The sequence below is a fragment of the Eriocheir sinensis genome, chromosome 34 (assembly GCF_024679095.1).
Source record: "Eriocheir sinensis breed Jianghai 21 chromosome 34, ASM2467909v1, whole genome shotgun sequence".
Classification (NCBI taxonomy): Eukaryota; Metazoa; Arthropoda; class Malacostraca; order Decapoda; family Varunidae; genus Eriocheir; species Eriocheir sinensis.
In genome coordinates this window covers 4922967-4939662 of record NC_066542.1, presented here as the reverse complement: position 1 = coordinate 4939662, position 16696 = coordinate 4922967, and the positions used below count along the sequence as shown (strand labels likewise).

General features: G+C 43.5%; 1 protein-coding gene across 11 annotated transcripts in view; it reads left to right on the top strand.

The window, feature by feature from the left end:
- Positions 1–16696, top strand: part of LOC127006954 (cAMP-regulated phosphoprotein 21-like) — a 124309-nt gene that overhangs the window by 92255 nt on the left and 15358 nt on the right. For 10 of the 11 annotated variants that reach the window (XM_050877351.1, XM_050877352.1, XM_050877353.1 and 7 more), the window contains 7 exons: positions 5706–5809; positions 6833–7210; positions 7600–7831; positions 8156–8294; positions 8447–8702; positions 11622–11723; positions 15705–15865. In XM_050877351.1, coding sequence (XP_050733308.1) covers positions 5759–5809; positions 6833–7210; positions 7600–7831; positions 8156–8294; positions 8447–8702; positions 11622–11723; positions 15705–15865 — 1319 coding nt within the window. In that variant the 5' untranslated portion in view covers positions 5706–5758. The remainder of the gene's footprint in view (positions 1–5705; positions 5810–6832; positions 7211–7599; positions 7832–8155; positions 8295–8446; positions 8703–11621; positions 11724–15704; positions 15866–16696) is intronic. The other variant, XM_050877354.1, reaches the window with a different exon arrangement.

Sequence of the window (16696 nt, the reverse complement as noted above, 5' to 3'; positions counted from 1 at the left end):
GGTAAATACGATGCTCTGAGTACGATAATCTGGCAACGCTGCACTCACAACCCTATAAGCCACTCACTACAAACACTGATCTCTTACTCCTTAGCCGCTATAGTGAAGCCTGATTGGCGGGACCGTTTAGGCATTGACACCCGCGAGTTCTTTCCTCCCCGCCGCTTTGCCACACTGTCCCAACACCTGTTTTTTCGTCTCATAAATTAGCTATAGGTAACATATGAGAGGAACGGTCTAGCCAATCAGGTTTCACTATATCGCCTGATTTCTTTACGTCGTATTACTATAATCGGTTCTACGAGAGCTGGCGGACTTGGTATCATTGCTTGGGTGACGGTACGGATTCAGAGAGGTAGCAGAGAGCAAGAGCAAGAGCTATGTCACGGCAGGTTGGATCTAGTAAACAACAGCCAATGAGCGACGCAGATCAGATGTGGTCCCGGGATATGCCTTTGCAACGGCTCCCGACGCAGAGACTGTCACCCAAGCAATGATGCCAAGTGCGCGAATCCACCCCTGAACTATAATTTGGTTGATTTGTCCCTTTTTTGAACGTTTTTGAAGACGTGGTTAGTTAGGTTTGTTGATTTTTTTATATATCACTTTTTATAATGACTGAGTTTTTAAATATGTCGACTTAACTAGGAGCACTGATTAGCGGGCTTTTTTTTGTGTGTGTCTTTTTTATTGCCCTTTAAACTTTTTTGTTAGTTTTGTTGATTTTTTCATATATCACTTTTTTATGACTGATTTTTTAAATATGTCGACTTAACTAAGAGCAGTGATTAGCGGGCTTTTTTTTCGTCTTTTTTCCTGCCCTTTAAACTGCTTCCTCTGCCGTAAAGAAAAAAAAATGTAAAAAAGCAACACTTCTACCTAACTCCGTCCCTCAAACATGGAACCAAAAAGCCAAACTATCCACGTAGGTGTTAACAGATACTATTTATTTTTTATATATAATACGACGTTTGAACAGTCCGGCGTAACTCACAAAGATCGGTTATTATAAGACACGTCCGCTTCTCACATCAGCTAAAGGTCAAAGAGGGGGTCAGTCGGGTTCTAATGAGTGTTTCTTCAGGTTCATGGTACAGGTGAAGGGTCAGACTACCACTAGGGTCATACAACTACTGGAAATGCCCACAACTCTTACGAAAGCCTTGTCAAACTTGTGTACTTGGGCGGCGAAATGTCCCGGAAAATACAATGTTATGCGTACGATAATCTGGTAACGTTGCACTAGGGTCATAAAACTACTCCTGGAAATGCCCACAACTCTTACGAAAGCCTTGTCAAACTTGTGTACTTGGGCGGCGAAATGTCCCGGAAAATACAATGTTATGCGTACGATAATCTGGTAACGTTGCACTAGGGTCATAAAACTACTCCTGGAAATGCCCACAACTCTTACGAAAGTCAAATATGTATTCTTGGGCGGCGAAATGTCTTATGATACGACCCTAAATAAGTCTTGCAATCCGATCACCACAAGCTCTGATACTCATAACACTCACCTACTCACCACGATACTACCCACTGACACATCACTAATCACATCACCACACATTCTGTTACTTCTATCAACATACACAGCGATCAACCCCCCCCCACCCCCACCCCACCCCACCCCACCCCACACACGCACTCTACCTCTATTCGCATATGCCTCCTTACTCGAATTGACAAGTCCTATGTTTTCTTAATTGCCCTAAAGTGAGTCGTTAAATTGTGTATTAATATAAGTTCACAAATAAATTACTACTATCGTTACCTCCTTGATTTACATGACTTTAATTTGTTGGTAATCTCGCTTTTAATACCTATCTGTTAATCTTACTCGTCGGGTGTAATTGTAGAGGAAAAAGGAATAAATATGAAGAGTATAGTATTTATGATGTACGAGAGAGAGAGAGAGAGAGAGAGAGAGAGAGAGAGAGAGAGAGAGAGAGAGAGAGAGAGAGACTAACTATCTATCCCTAATTAGATGATCGCGTTCCCTTAGCGACCATGTGTTGTCATCACCACACCACCACCACCACCACCACCCTCATTACCACTCTGCCTCCTGTTACATCTCCTCCATTCATATCTTTCCTGACTTGTGTGTTTCCGCGTTCTGCCTCTCCGTTTGTCATCATCATCATCATCAGCCTCATCATCATCGTTTTGGTGTAATGTAGTAAATCAGAGAGCCATTAACCCGGCAGCTGCGAGGATCAGGTTTTTTAAAGGCCTTTCCCTCTAAGCAAGAAAAACGAGAAAAAAATCATCATTCACGCAAACCATTTCATAATATATATCAACGCATTTGTGATCAGTTTATGCATCATCTATTTTAGGGGGTTTATATCATGGCAAAAATTTGGCCCGTCACTGGTACGCTCTAAAGCCACAAATTTGACCCGTCGCTGCTACCGGGTTAATATCAGTGGTGGTAGCGAGTCATCAAAGTAATTAAGGTTTCCAGTAGTAAGGCGGCGTCATTCGCACGTGTCACGCCGCCCACGAGCATCCGTCCAGTCATTCATCAGCTTTGCTCAGGATACAGGACAGGACAGATCCGCGTGTCTTAGCCCGGGGCGCTGGAAAGTCTTATAGTGCTGGGAATGGGCTTCAATCTAGTTCAGTGCTTCAGGGAAAGGGACATTCTGTAGCATAAAGCCAATGTATTCACACTTTTCTGCTTGTTTTTGCATAGTAATGACATCTGTGACTCAATTATAGTGCTGGGAATGGGCTTCAATCTAGTTCAGTGCTTCAGGGAAAGGGACATTCTGTAGCATATAGCCAATGTATTCACACTTTTCTGGTTGTTTTTGCATACTTAACTCAAGACTCCTCTATTCTCCGTTCACGTTAACTTGGCGAATAAGCTCCTCCCCCTTTCTTAATAAGCGCATGTCATTGGCTGATCCGCAAGCTAGCCACGGGAAAGAGGAGGAGCCTGTTCGCCAAATGAACGTGAAGGGAGTATAGAGGAGTTCTGAGTTAAGGAGAAAGGTTAAGGGACGCTGGAAGGGGTGCAGTGGTGGTAAGGGATAGTCATGTCACCCTTCTGAATGGTATTGTCCATCCAGGAACTGTGCCAAGGGATGAAAAAGGCGGCAGGACGTCACACGAGATATTTTTCAAGCGGTAAAGAATGAAATGTGGGCGCGTGAGTGAGTGGGAGGGTGTGGGAGCCGGTCGTGAACTATATTGAAATACGTGGGGAAGACCTCTGACCTTAAGCAACGCACAGACGCACCGGACTCAGGTCTCGCTCAGTCAGTCTTGCCTTCGTTCTCGCCTCAGTGCTACAAGGAGTCGTGCCCTGGAGTCCGCGTGGCTGGCTCGTCTCGTCCGCCGGAACTCACCGAGGAGATGCTTCCCACTGCGGCCCCACGAACTGAGCGGTGCGAACCAAAGAGTGTCAAGTTTGAGGGCGAGTGTGACGGCGTGTTCCCCGCGTGGGCATGTTGTGATAGTTAGGTTGGCAGAGCAGTGCATGGTTGCGACCCCTGACTTCTAGGCCTTGTGTTTCTCCTCACGCTTCCATTTGTGTGTGTGTGTGTGTGTGTGTGTGTGTGTGTGTGAGAGAGAGAGAGAGAGAGAGAGAGAGAGAGAGAGAGAGAGAGAGAGGATGTATAAAATGTTTGTGTAAGAAAACTCAACTTCGCAAACAGCAATCGTCCGCTGCAATGCTTTACCTTAACATACTAGAACTTATATCAGAGAAAAGCCCAAATAATTAAGGAATATGTGAGAAAATTACTAAAACAAGACAATGAGGGAAGGATTATGTAAAGGGATCACACACACACACACACACACACACATACACGGGTAGGAGGAGGAGGTGGCGGCGGCGGCTTCATCGGTAAACATCTCTTCCAAACAGAGTAATGAAAATCCTCCCACCGCTTCCCTATTTACTCGCCGCTGCACCAATACCACGACTGTTTGCACCTCTATCCGGTTAAGGGACTAAAATCCGGATATTGAGGAAGAGGAGGAGGAGGAGGAAGAGGAAGAGGAGGAGGAGAAAATGCACCTTTAAAACGAAGCGTGGTCTGATTTAAGTTCGAGGTCTCTGGACTCCACTCAAATATAGACCAGCGTTATTATACTTAAGATCGTAAACTTTAGTGAGCTTTAGAATCATCCGTAAGACAAACAACTCTTGAAATGCCTCTCTCTCCCTCTATCTATCTATTTATTTGTATCTATCGAGGTTCGAGTCTCTGGACTCCACTCAAATATAGACGAAGGGGATTGTACTTAAGATCGTAAACTCTAGTGAGCTTTAGAATCATCTGTAAGACAAACAACTCTTGAAATGCCTCTCTTTCTCTCTCTCTCTATCTGTCTATCTATATATTTACCTGTATCTATATTTATCCACCTATACTTAACCATTTATCAATATACTCGTACCTCTGTTTATCTCTCTATCTATTTCTCTCACCAGTCACACAGAGCCAGCAGCGACTGTATGCATGTGTATATATGTGTGTATCTTTGTATGTATGTATCTATCTCTATACATGCACACACACATATACATGGAAACAGGCAGATATGATATTTTTTTGTGTGTGAGTATGTCTGAGTTTTGTGCGACGAGGTCTTGCTGGTCTTCTGTTTATCAACCTCCAACGGGAACGCTTCTTTAAAATCTTTGTTTGCTTCACGTTCCTTCCCCGTCATTGGTGTGTGGACCCGAGGTTAAAGGTGCGAGGGCAGAGAGTGGAGTTGCTCTCTCTCTCTCTCTCTCTCTCTCTCTCTCTCAAGGTAATCGAGGGTCTTTTAAGGTAATATTGAGGTAATATTAAGACAAGATCAATGAAGAGAAGCAATTTCCAAACCTTTGTAACGTTGCAAGTAGTCCTCTTCCCACATCAATATATTTCCAGAGGCCGAAAAGGAGATTAATCGGGGTTTCATGAGTTTTCTTGACATTCACGGTACAGAAAAAGGGTCACACTACCACCAGGCCCAAAAAGCATACGAAAGCCTTGTCAAATACGTGTACTTGGGACTCGAAAGGTTTGAGGATACAGACCTCTCTCTGGGCACAGTGTGAGTATGGTTGTCGGGATTTTAGGCTTTGTCACGGCTCCCGACTTCGGCTGTTTCTTCTTATCCTCATATAGTTGGTTCACGTTGTCCAGTCGAATGCTTAAACTGCCTGGTCCTCTTTTTCTTTTAGTATTCTTAATCGTTTTTTAACACAGGTAGCCTCATTCGGGACCACTTTTCAAGGTTCGGTTCGATTTCAAGTTCGACACAGTTCGGCCATGAATGTATGATCAAAGATGTTGCGCCGACTAAACGAAACTTTGGCCATGAATGAGCAGCGTGTAATGCTTAAGCCCCTTTAGTATGGGTCACCAGCAAGGGGAGGGGATGACATCGTAGGCGCCGTGTCATGTTGGTAGGCCTGGTTGGTGGATGGGTTATCGGTGGCTCGGTTCTGCACAACCCTATCCTCACAAATTCGTTGCTCTCGCTCTCAGGAACATTGTCATTTCATTGCATCGAAAGGTTTCATTAGGATACTTTCTTTATAAGTTTTGGGATAAGGGATGGAGGGGGAGATCAACAATTTGACACCAGGCGCCATGTCTTTACCCTGTGTGGTCAAAATGATTTGTGTGTGTGTGTGTGTGTGTGTGTGTGTGTGTGTGTGTGCTGCAGCTATAGTGTACTGTGTGTTTCAGTACCGTCCATCGTGGTGCACAACGGCTCGGCCAGCGCCCCGGGAAGCCCAGGAATGGAGAGATCAGTGCGGCCCCTGCGCCACCACCCCACCCTCTCCAAGCAGGTACTGTGCCTCATCATCATCATCATCATCCCCTCCTTCCTCCTCCATCATAACCTAAACCTTTCATTGCAGGTATTAAGGTACTATCGCCTTCCCTCGCTGCCTCGAGGCACATCCACTCCAAACTTGCAACCAGACATTCTGATGCAGTAATGTGGAGTCAGACGAAATGTGACGCCGAGGTTAGGTTTAAATCATTCGACAGCGAAGGCTTCCTCACACACCACTCCTGTGGGGGAGAATGTGCTCCCCGACATAGCCATGTGCCTGAAAACTTCAGCCGTGCTGCTTCTGGAAGAAAATGTTCGAACACGACATGAACCATGCTCGGCTTCGAACTCCAAGATGATTCTGTTAGTCCGTGTGAACGGCTCACCTGAACACACTGCAACAAGTTACTTCTTATATTTTTAAAAGAAGAAAAGTTGGGGGAAACGCTATTGTTGCGCGCGGGCTCAGTGCTCATCTTCGTCGCTGTACGTGGTCCTTGAGCATATAATGGGAAGTACCGGGTCACCACAGTTTGCCTTACCCGTGTACCAGTGTATCGACCACCTCGAAAGGGAGGATGAACAGCTGGGTGAGCTGCTCGGCGACTACACGGGCCGGGATTCGAACCCGAGCCTGCGGATTCATAGCTAAGCAAGCTAACTACTACACCACGGAGGCGCTCATACAATTAGCATCAGAATTTATCTGTTGCGGTTATGGTTTGGTGTCACGATCACGTTTCTTTTCCATCTCTTTTTTTTTCTGGCATCAATTTGCATCTCTTTCCCCTTTTCCTTCTTAGGCCTTGTTCATTGCTTTCAAAGTTTCCTTTACTTCACCCTTGGTTAGACTGAGAACATCCAAGTTCATAGATTTTTTCCTCAGTCATGACTACCTCCTCTGTATCACTAGTAATGTTGCCCTTTGCACAGATGCAATGAAATATATATATTGAAACACTTCTATACCCATGATCACATGATCACGTCTGATACACCATGAACCTCCCTCACTGGACTGTTTCTGCCTCAGGTTTCACTGCTGGACGACGAATGTGACGAGGGTGTGGAGGATGGGGGGGACCTGCTACCTGACACCCCACCCACCCACCCTCACTCCCACACCCCTCCCCCCACACCACCCGGGGCCAGGGGAGTGTCTCCACCTTCCCCGTCTACCTCTTTCTCTCACCACCATAATGGCTCTCCCCATGGGCCTGGGCCTGGGGGAGGCGGTGGTGGGGGAATGAACTGTAGTCATGGCGGGTCCAACCATTGCAGTGCCGGGCACGGGGCAGGGCAGGGCCATGTGGCACAGGAGCCGGGGCGCTCCAAGTCCTTGGAGCTCCACCACCAACGCTCCACAGACTCAGACAAGGAAGTTCCTTTGGTTACCTCAGCCAGACACAGGGTGAGTCAGCAATGATTGTGAGGATTGTTATGGAGTCTCTGTATGTCCTATATTACTCAATTCCAGTGAATGTAATGGTACTGAATGGCCATAGAGCTCACTGTGCACTTAATAATTTCCTAAAAGATTATATAAATCAAGGTCATTCCAAGTGCAAAATGGGACTCTTTATTGCAAAGGTCAAGATTTTTCTGACTTGTTCACACCTTCAGGAGGAGTTACATACTGAAGGAGGACAGGAGTCCAAGAAAGATGGAGAAAACCTGTGGCAGTTATCTTTGCCATTAATATAAAGTGTAAATTGTGGCATCTTCTGGTTGCATCTTTTGTGGTAACTGCTCAATCATGTCCTGCACTGCTCCACCTGAATGTTCCTTGCCTCCCTGCAGCACCACGGGGAGAAACCCAAGCGGCTGCAGAGGAGCCATGCCATGCGGGAAGACTCCTCCCCGCCCCCAGAGTTGCTGGAGGGAGTTCCACCAACATCATCTCATCCTAGTACAACCTCAGGAGGAGGCAACACCCTTACCGTCACTGCCAGTGGAGGCGGTCGCAGGCGCATCAAGCACCAGGGCTCCTCTCAGGGCTCCTTTGATGGCTCCTCTCCATGCTTGTCTAGGGGTGAGTCTCTCTCTGCTTGGTAATGGTACTGATAGAGCAAGTAATAAATGAAATGATTGATTGTATTTCCGAAAAGCTCTTTTTGGCCACTCATCTACTCCTCTTATAGGGGCAGTGATTAACAGGCTTTTTTTTCTTTTAATTGCTCTTTTGCTGCCTCCTTTACTGCAAAAAAATAAAGGTGCTAGTGAACAAAACAGTTAGCAATATGAAAGTTAGTTCCATTAAGTGTTTTTATACTCTTAAGAAATTTGATTCTTGGTTGCAAAGCCTAACATTATCTAATAAGGAAAGTGATATTAGCGATGTCCTCTGCTCCCTCAGACTCATCAATGGAGTACACAGACAGCAGCGGGGTAGACCTGCAGCAGTTCATCATACAGACCTTGCACAAAAACCAAAAAGATCGCATGATGCTCCTCAAGATTGAGCATGAATTAGTCAGTCTGGTCAAGGACTCTAAGTAAGTACCTTCCTCACCCCCTCTAACAAGACCTCATATCTTTCCTTCAGAATCCCCCCAAACCTCATGTATGCATAATATAATGTTAAGATTCTGCCAGTATGGGTGAGGACCACAGACTCATGCATTCACTTGTTGTTGCTGTGCTGCAGACGGACCCACCACAAGTTCCCACCCATGTCATCCTACCAGCGCATGCTTGTGCATCGCTGTGCTGCCTTCTTTGGCCTGGAGCACAATGTGGACCAGGCAGGCACGGCAGTTATTGTCAATCGCACTCGCAACACACGCCTTCCTGAGACCCGTTTCCGGGATCACTGCCGGGATGACCTGTTAGTGCCTGATGAACCTAAGAGGTCCATTCTCAAACGGGACTCATCTTCCTTCGATGATAGTTCTAACTATAAGGTGAGTTACCTCCTTTCCTTCTTCTGCTGCTTGTCACTCTGCTTGTAACGGTTTATTCTCTTCAAGTCTGCTTCAACATTTTGTTCTTTCATACATCACAATGTTTACTTTCCATCCATCTCCCAGGCTCTCATTCACTGAATATTCACCTTCTGTAAGCAAATAGATTAGCTTCCTGCAGTGGCAGGTTCAACTCAATGAAAGGTAATACCAGTATATTTTGCATAATAAGAGTTTACTGCATGCACAAAAAAGCTTCATTAGCTACAGAAGTGATTTTTTTAATTATAGGAGTCAAGAAATTATTTGGACCATAGTTTATGACTATGTTTTGTGAAGTGTTTGTGTTCCTTGAGCTGTGGAGCTGATCACTTACCTTTGGAACTGTCCTAACAAACTCCTGCATGCCCACCCAGGCACCCAAAACTACACAGACAAATTTGCCTTCCTAAATTAAACATTCTTGTGGAAATTGAAATTATTATATTTTCTTGTAAAAAGTGAAAAATGTTTCTGTAGAGAATAAAGGCCTATTTTCAGTAATGATGACATGTAATATTATAATGTATAAATTGTATACTTCATTTGAAAATCACTGATTAAGATCACAGCCTACTCAAGTTCATTGAGTTTTATATTTGTGAAAATTAGGAGTAAGTATTGTTAAGTACAGCAGGAGAATGTAGTGTGTCATGACATGTTTGACTAATTCACCGTAGTGGTCATGGCAGGCTGTACATAACATAACCAGCAGCGGTATGAAGCAAAGTATATCTGACTTTGGATACTCATGTGTTTCAGTTTTTGTGATGACTTCCTGTTTGTTTTACAGGCCCTGTATTCTAGCATGGCTTTAAGAGCTGTGCATACATGACATTTTGTAAAGCAAACTATAATTGACCCTTATTCATGAAAGCTATGTCCCCCACAACCTTGCATATAAGAAAGCTTGTTGCTAATACTTCTCATGAGAGCTCAGGAGGGTAAAAAATATCCATGTAGGCTGGTCACATAAACGGGTCCATACCTATTTTTTTTATAGCAAAGGAGACGGCTCAAGGGCAACAAAAAAAGTCCAGAGAAAAAAAAGCCTGCTACTCACCGCTCCCATAATAGACAAAAGTAAAGAGTGGCCAAAAGAGAGGTCAATTTCAGGCCATGTCCCAAAACAATCAGTAACAGCAGAAACCCAAAGCAATGCCTCCAGCAGGGTCAGGGGTCCTAGAGGTGTAACCCTACAAATGAAATATTGCATACGGATGTGATAGAAACTGTCTTTTTGGATCAACATGTTTTCATATTAAAGGAAGGAGGATGGACTTAGTGGTAAAAAGCAAAAAAAGCATTCTCTCTCTCTCTCTCTCTCTCTCTCTCTCTCTCTCTCTCTCTCTCTCTCTCTCTCTCTCATTATTTTTTTTATTTGTACTGTCCTTTATTACATTTAGGAAAATAATAATGTACACACTTGGGAGAACACGCTGCCTAACACCAGGTGGCTCACAATAAATAATCAACATTTGTTTGCGTTGCTACATGGAGCACATAAATTTATCTAATAGATATTATTCTGAATCAGACACATTTTGTCCTGCTTATACTCAGCTGTTCATAATAAAACCACTTATTTTGTTTGTAGAGATTTTGTTTGTATTTGCTCAATATTATGAGATACGAGATTTGCATTCAAGAAATTGATTTTTTTATTTTTTATTTACCAAGCTTTTTTTTCTGTTTGCCCTGTTGCATCGGTAGCGGTAGGCTTTCTTGATGGGGCTTCTGGTCGGTCCCTGCTGTTAGTGGTACAGGCAGGTTTTTATAGCAGCACCATCTTGCTTGGCTCATGCTGCTCCCCAGAACTCATCTTTGCTCCACTCCAGAGTTTCACTTGAGTCTAGGTTGATTGGTGGTCTTCAGGACAGCATGTAGGTAGTTTGAAGCCACTTGGCAATGATTGAAAATTGTCAGCTTGTAGCAGTGGGCGGGACTGGAACCCATGTCCTCCAGGACACCACACCCACATGCTGTCCACTCAGCCACCACCACCGCCACACGTGGCTAACACATGGAAGTGTTTACGATCAGTGTCCAGTGTGGTACTCATTTCAGGTCCTTGGGTTTGCATCCTTGAAAGGGGCAGATCACCTCGCAGGAAACAGAAACCTTTTCTGGTACCCAATCACTGCAGGGTGAACCGGGGCTCTGCTTGACTCTCACTGCACTCAGGGATTTTTCAGTATGGTTGCCCTAAGCCACAGCCTCCAGGAAGAGGGGGTGACAGAGTTATTCATCCTGATGAGTCTGCCAAGTTCATTGTTTCCTCTGTTTCTAAACGTTACACAGGAAATATTTTGAAGGTGCTTGTTGTGGCTGTTATATGGCAAAGATTTTTCTATTCTTACAGATGATGTTCCATTGTATATTAAATACATAATTGTTTTCATGTTGTCAAACTACTTTTTGAATCTTTTTGGTGGAAGTCTGCAGTTATCTGGAAGAATGACTTTGCAGCTCTGCATCCAGACAACAGGGTGGAAATTTGCACGGAGTGGAGAGGCCTCACAGGCACCCGGGGCTGCATCCTATCTCTTTCTCAGTGACAGAAGGGCAGAAAGGTTTCCCTTTCCCTAGAAAATATTTGATTTAGAATCGATCCTCAGCAAGTGCATAACTTTCAATCTTGATGAGCTCATTATTCTTGCTCATGAGCATCATCAGTATTTTTCCTGGACATGGTGACCTAGAAGTAGGACCAAGATGCTGAGTACATAACAGTGCTGTGCACTTAGTATTTTTCGGTGTTTTCAGTGAATGTTAAGTGTGGGAAGTAGAAGTCAGATGTGCACCAGTAGAAATATATTAACAAAACAGATTAAACAATCAGTTTGAGTGGCTGCGCAGTAATATTTGTTCTGTTTTTAGTCCCTAGATAGACAATTCAGCTCAGAGTCCAGGAGGAGCAAGAGTTTCGAGGAACGGGAAGAAGAGTATGAGAAAGTAAGGAAGAGAATATTCAGTCAGGAGGTAAGAGACTTTTTCGCTAGTGGAAGTGAATCTCTCGTAGCCCTTATTTCCGAGCCTCTTGACTCCTTAGACCCACTCTGAACAGGGACAGCAACACTAGGGAAAGGTAGCCCAGCTGTAAGTTCAGTGTTTGTGGTTCATTGCCTCCTCGGAGACCAAGGATAGATGTAAATTCTCAATAACCTTCTCTCTAATAGGTGCAGATCTGTGGTAAAACCTCATTGTAACATGTTTCAGTCATTATATTTAACTGAAGGGGAATAATTTGCATTAGGTATTCCTTAGTGTACAAATAATTTGGCATCAAAAATCACAAAAAAGGAAAAGTAATACCTAAGAGTAAAACTTCTTATTGCCATGTATTATGTTAACTGAAGTGATTAATGTATAAATACTTAATTGTATGGAAAAGAAGCTAATAGCCAGCATAATTTTCAATACTACTGTAATCATTAATATCAGTAAGTGGTTGTGAACTTCAGTGTTCCATTAGTAATGCTGTTGTTGATTAAAATGAGGTTTTACTATGAGCCTGCACAAGTTACCTTTGGTGGACCATTGATTCATGACTCGCAGTAATTCTAGAAGCTGGTTCAAAGGCAGGAATTGTTCAGTTGTCTTAAAAAAGCAAGACATATTGGACAGTGTAAATGCTCTGATCAACCCACAAACTGGAAAGCGTATTCATATAACTAACAACATCGAAGAAAAGTTTGAAAATCTGATAAAAGGAAAGATGTGTAATTCACTTGTGGTTGGATCACATGCTGGACTCATGATTGTCAGCTAGTATCCTTTTTTGGAGAGTTTTGGAAGTTGTCTGCTGAAATACAGGCAAAGCTGGGACCTCACACACCACACACCCTTATCCCCTTGTTCAAGGGGGAACAGTGGCTGTGTTTTGTCAGCAGTAAAGTCTTTTGACCTGAGCAAAGGACGAACCTCAGCCTGCCTTGATGGCGAGCTGAGTGCCTGGCTGCTGCACCGTGTGAACAGTGTGTGTGGCTGTGGGTGTACGGGTGAATGAGGCTGAGGCTGTTCACCAAGCAGTGCTTGGTGAATAAGACCGATGCTGTGTAGTTATTTGCTGAGCAGCTCAGTAAGTTGGTTGGTATCATGTAGTTATTTACTGACCAGTTTGGTAATTTATGTAAAGCTAGCAACCCCTAACTATTTCATTACTTTATAACTATTTGTTAACTAATAGATCCTCACCTTAACCTGACTGATAGTACACTATCAGTGCAAAGTAGTGATGCCAAGATGAAGGCCTGGAAAAGACGCCTAGAGAGTCAGAAAGCTTCACCTGCATCCTTCCCACATATAGATTTATTCACTGTTAATAAAGGGCATCTTGTGAAAGTCATCAAGCACTCAGACTTATGAAATTGGCCTATTTCAGTAGGCTCACTCACTCTTACCAGTAAGTGTAGCATATTGTGAAACTTTTCACATGCATGTGTTGGCTTCATAATGAATTTATTTACTTTTTTTGAAACACCCTTGAGTTGAGGTGAGATCATATCAACATATTGTGTACTGAGCAGTGAATATTGCAACCTTACCCACCAAAAGTGACAGAACCTTGTTACATCCGTGCCCTTCCTGTGGCTTAGTGAGCCTCATGAGCACTGGCCTGGCGACACGTGTGGTGAAGAGCCAAGAATCCAGTCAGTAACTGTATCCCTCCACCACTACTGTTGCTGTCCTGTACCTGTCTGGACTCAGGCTTGCAAGGCTTTATGTTTGGTCAATATGCACTGAATTATTTATTTGTGCCAATGATTTGGTTCAAATAGCAACTCCTGTCTCACCTCACCTACTCTGAGATTTGTATTGCACATCCCACCCTGCCATCACCCACATCCACACTCACAGCCTCCCTGCAGCTGCTGTTTACCTTTCATTGTTGTTGCTGCCGCCACTTTTAGCTGCTCCATCCCTCGCCCCCTGTGACCATCTGTCTGTTTGCTTGTCACATTGTTTCTTTGTTTGTCTGTTCTTTAGCAAAATATCTGAAAAAATGACATACCATCCTAAAGGGGAATATAACAAGCTGTTTAACTTTTAGGAAAACTGATTAAAATTTCCTACATAATGATGAATGAATGAATGAAACAAACAAACTGACTGACTGACTGAGTGACCAAGGGGAGACACTGGAAAAAAATTACCTGTGGTTTGAGGGCAGACCCTGAGTGCTCCCCGCGGCTACTGGGAGGCACTGGAAGGCTGCCTGGCCCTGACCACAAGTGCTTTCTGAGGGTGCCAGAAGGGGTTGGGGTGTAGAAACTCAGATTTTGTTTCCTCTGTGACCTTGACCTTGGACTTAAGACCTCGATTTTAAAAGCAAACCTAAGATAGGCCAATATACACGTTTATACCAAAATTCAGTAATCTCAGTTCAATGGTTCTTGAGCTAGGGGTGTCATGCTTAGAAAAAAAAATAACAAAGCTGAAAATAACACTGATTTCATGGCAAAGGGCAGGAACAATTTATTGGTATTTACACCAACGTTTTAAGATGATGAAGCTTTGAGATGATGAAAAGAGAAATAGACACAGCATTGATCAAGTGAAGAAAGAGAGGTGAGAGTCGGACAAAGGGAGTGTACAAAAGTGCCAGGAATGAATGTTAGAATCCCTTGGGAGGAAGAAAGAAATTTTTCCTGAGTCTTAATCGTCAAGTGTGGCGTGGAACCTAAACTGTTTTATAGATTTGTCAGTGGTAAAATGAGACAAGAATATCATCAACAAGCTGAAAGTAGAGGGCAAGGTCCATGACGATGTAAATCAAACTGAAGTGATTATGTGTTTCCAATCAGTTGTTATGATAGAGAGTCATTTTGTGGGTAAGGGGAGAGTGACCAAAGATGCAATGCTGAAAGACTAAAATGAAAGTGCAAGTTCAAGCTGTAAGGAAGTCTCAGCCCTGGACGGGGTCTCTAGTCGGGTTCTTAAGGAATGCAGAGAACAGCTGGTAGCCATGAGGTGGGGTAGAGGGCCATTGTGATACCAATATGCAAAGGAGAGAATCAGGAAGGTCCCCAGAACGGATTAGTGTATTTAACTAGTGTGGTTGCAGAATTGTGGAAAAGAATTATGATACATGGATAAGACCTATGGAGGAGATGGGTGATTTAATTCATAACTCGAAGAACATATGTCTATTTTGTTTAGTTTCTCCTCAAGGGTGATTGATGTGCTGCAAGAGAGCGATGGATGGGTGGATTGATTACCGTTTACTGTTGCCGTGCTCTTTCTTTTTTTTTTTTTTTTTTACATCAAAGGATACGTCTCAAGGGCAACAAAAAGGGTACACACACTAAAAAAGCCCGTGACTCGCTGCTCCCACAAAAATAAAAAGTAAGGAGTAGCCAAAAGAGAGGTTTACCATGGCTAGGTTTCAGATCAGGAGAAAGGCTTCGACAAGGTAACACACGAGCAACTAATGTGGAAGCTGCAGCACAGGGGAGGACCGGGAGGGGAGGAGAGACTTACAGAAAAACTAATGAATGAAAGCAGTAGTAAAGGAAAGAATATCAATGTGAAGGGAAGTAACAAGAGAAGTTCTGCAGGGCCCAATGTTGGTACCTTGGCCTTGTTTGCAGGTGATATTAAGATCATGAGGGAAGTAAAGGCTGAGGAGGACTGTAAGAGGTTGCAAAAAGATCTCGCCAGGATTCATGAGTGGTGCCGGGAATGGGATGTGAGAAATATGATGTAAAAAAATGCAAGTTATTGGAAGTGGGCAACAACTAGGTCATGAAACTATGCAACGGGAAACGAAAATGTCACAAACGTAAGGAAGACCTGGGTGTGTCTGTCCAGGATCATTTGTCACCTGAAAACACAACAAAATATCACACACACACACACACACACACACACACACACACACAACAGCACATCCACACACTCGACAACAATAATTTGTGTCGTGTTTTGTATATATTAACATGAATTTCTTTTCTCCATCAGTCCTTGTCTTCGGCTGACGGTCTGGGCGACTCACCGGTCAGGAGTCATGACTCTCGGCGGAACTCCCAGGACGACTCACGTTGGCATGAGACCCGCCACTGGACTTTCATGGACTCTGAAGCATCACATCGAAAACACCACTACGACAATCATAGGCTAAGGTCAGTGTCCTTGAGGTGTGCATTGGTGATATTACACATTACAAGTTTGCCTCTGGCACCTTTAGACTTTTTTGTGTGTGCCTGAGATTATTGTTGAACTTTTTAGACTTCAGTTTTAGGGGGCTGTTTGTGAATGTCCCTGAGCCTGGTGGTGATGCAGGGAGGGTTGTTTAAGTGATGCCTATTGAGGCTCATGCCACCCTCTGGTTAACCCAACCTAACCTAACCCAAAACAGTCACTAGAGATATTGACTCGGAAAATTCATATATGCTTCCTTACTAATGAGACTTTCTATACAACAAGGTGAGGTCATTCTTTGTTGATTTATACCATAAGGTGCTGGCTGTTATGTGTTTGAAGATACCCTAACCTAACCTATCAAAACCCCAAACAGTCACTATAGGTCTTGACTCAGAAAATTCATATATGCTTCCTTACTTATGAGACTTTCTATACAACAAGGTGAGGTCATTCTTTGTTGATTTATACCATAAGGTGCTGGCTGTTATGTGTTTGAAGATACCCTAAACTTAACCTAACCTAACCTATCAAAACCCCAAACAGTCACTATAGGTCTTGATTCAGAAAATTCATATATGCTTCCTTACTTATGAGACTTTCTATACAATAATGTGAGGTCATTCTATGTCGATTTATAACATAAGGTGCTGGCTGTTATGTGTTTGAAGATACCCTAAACTTAACCTTACCTAACCTATCAAAACCCCAAACAGTCACTTTAGGTCTTGATTCAGAAAATTCATATATGCTTCCTTACTTATGAGACTTTCTGTACAACAACGTGAGGTCATTCTTTGTTGATTTATACC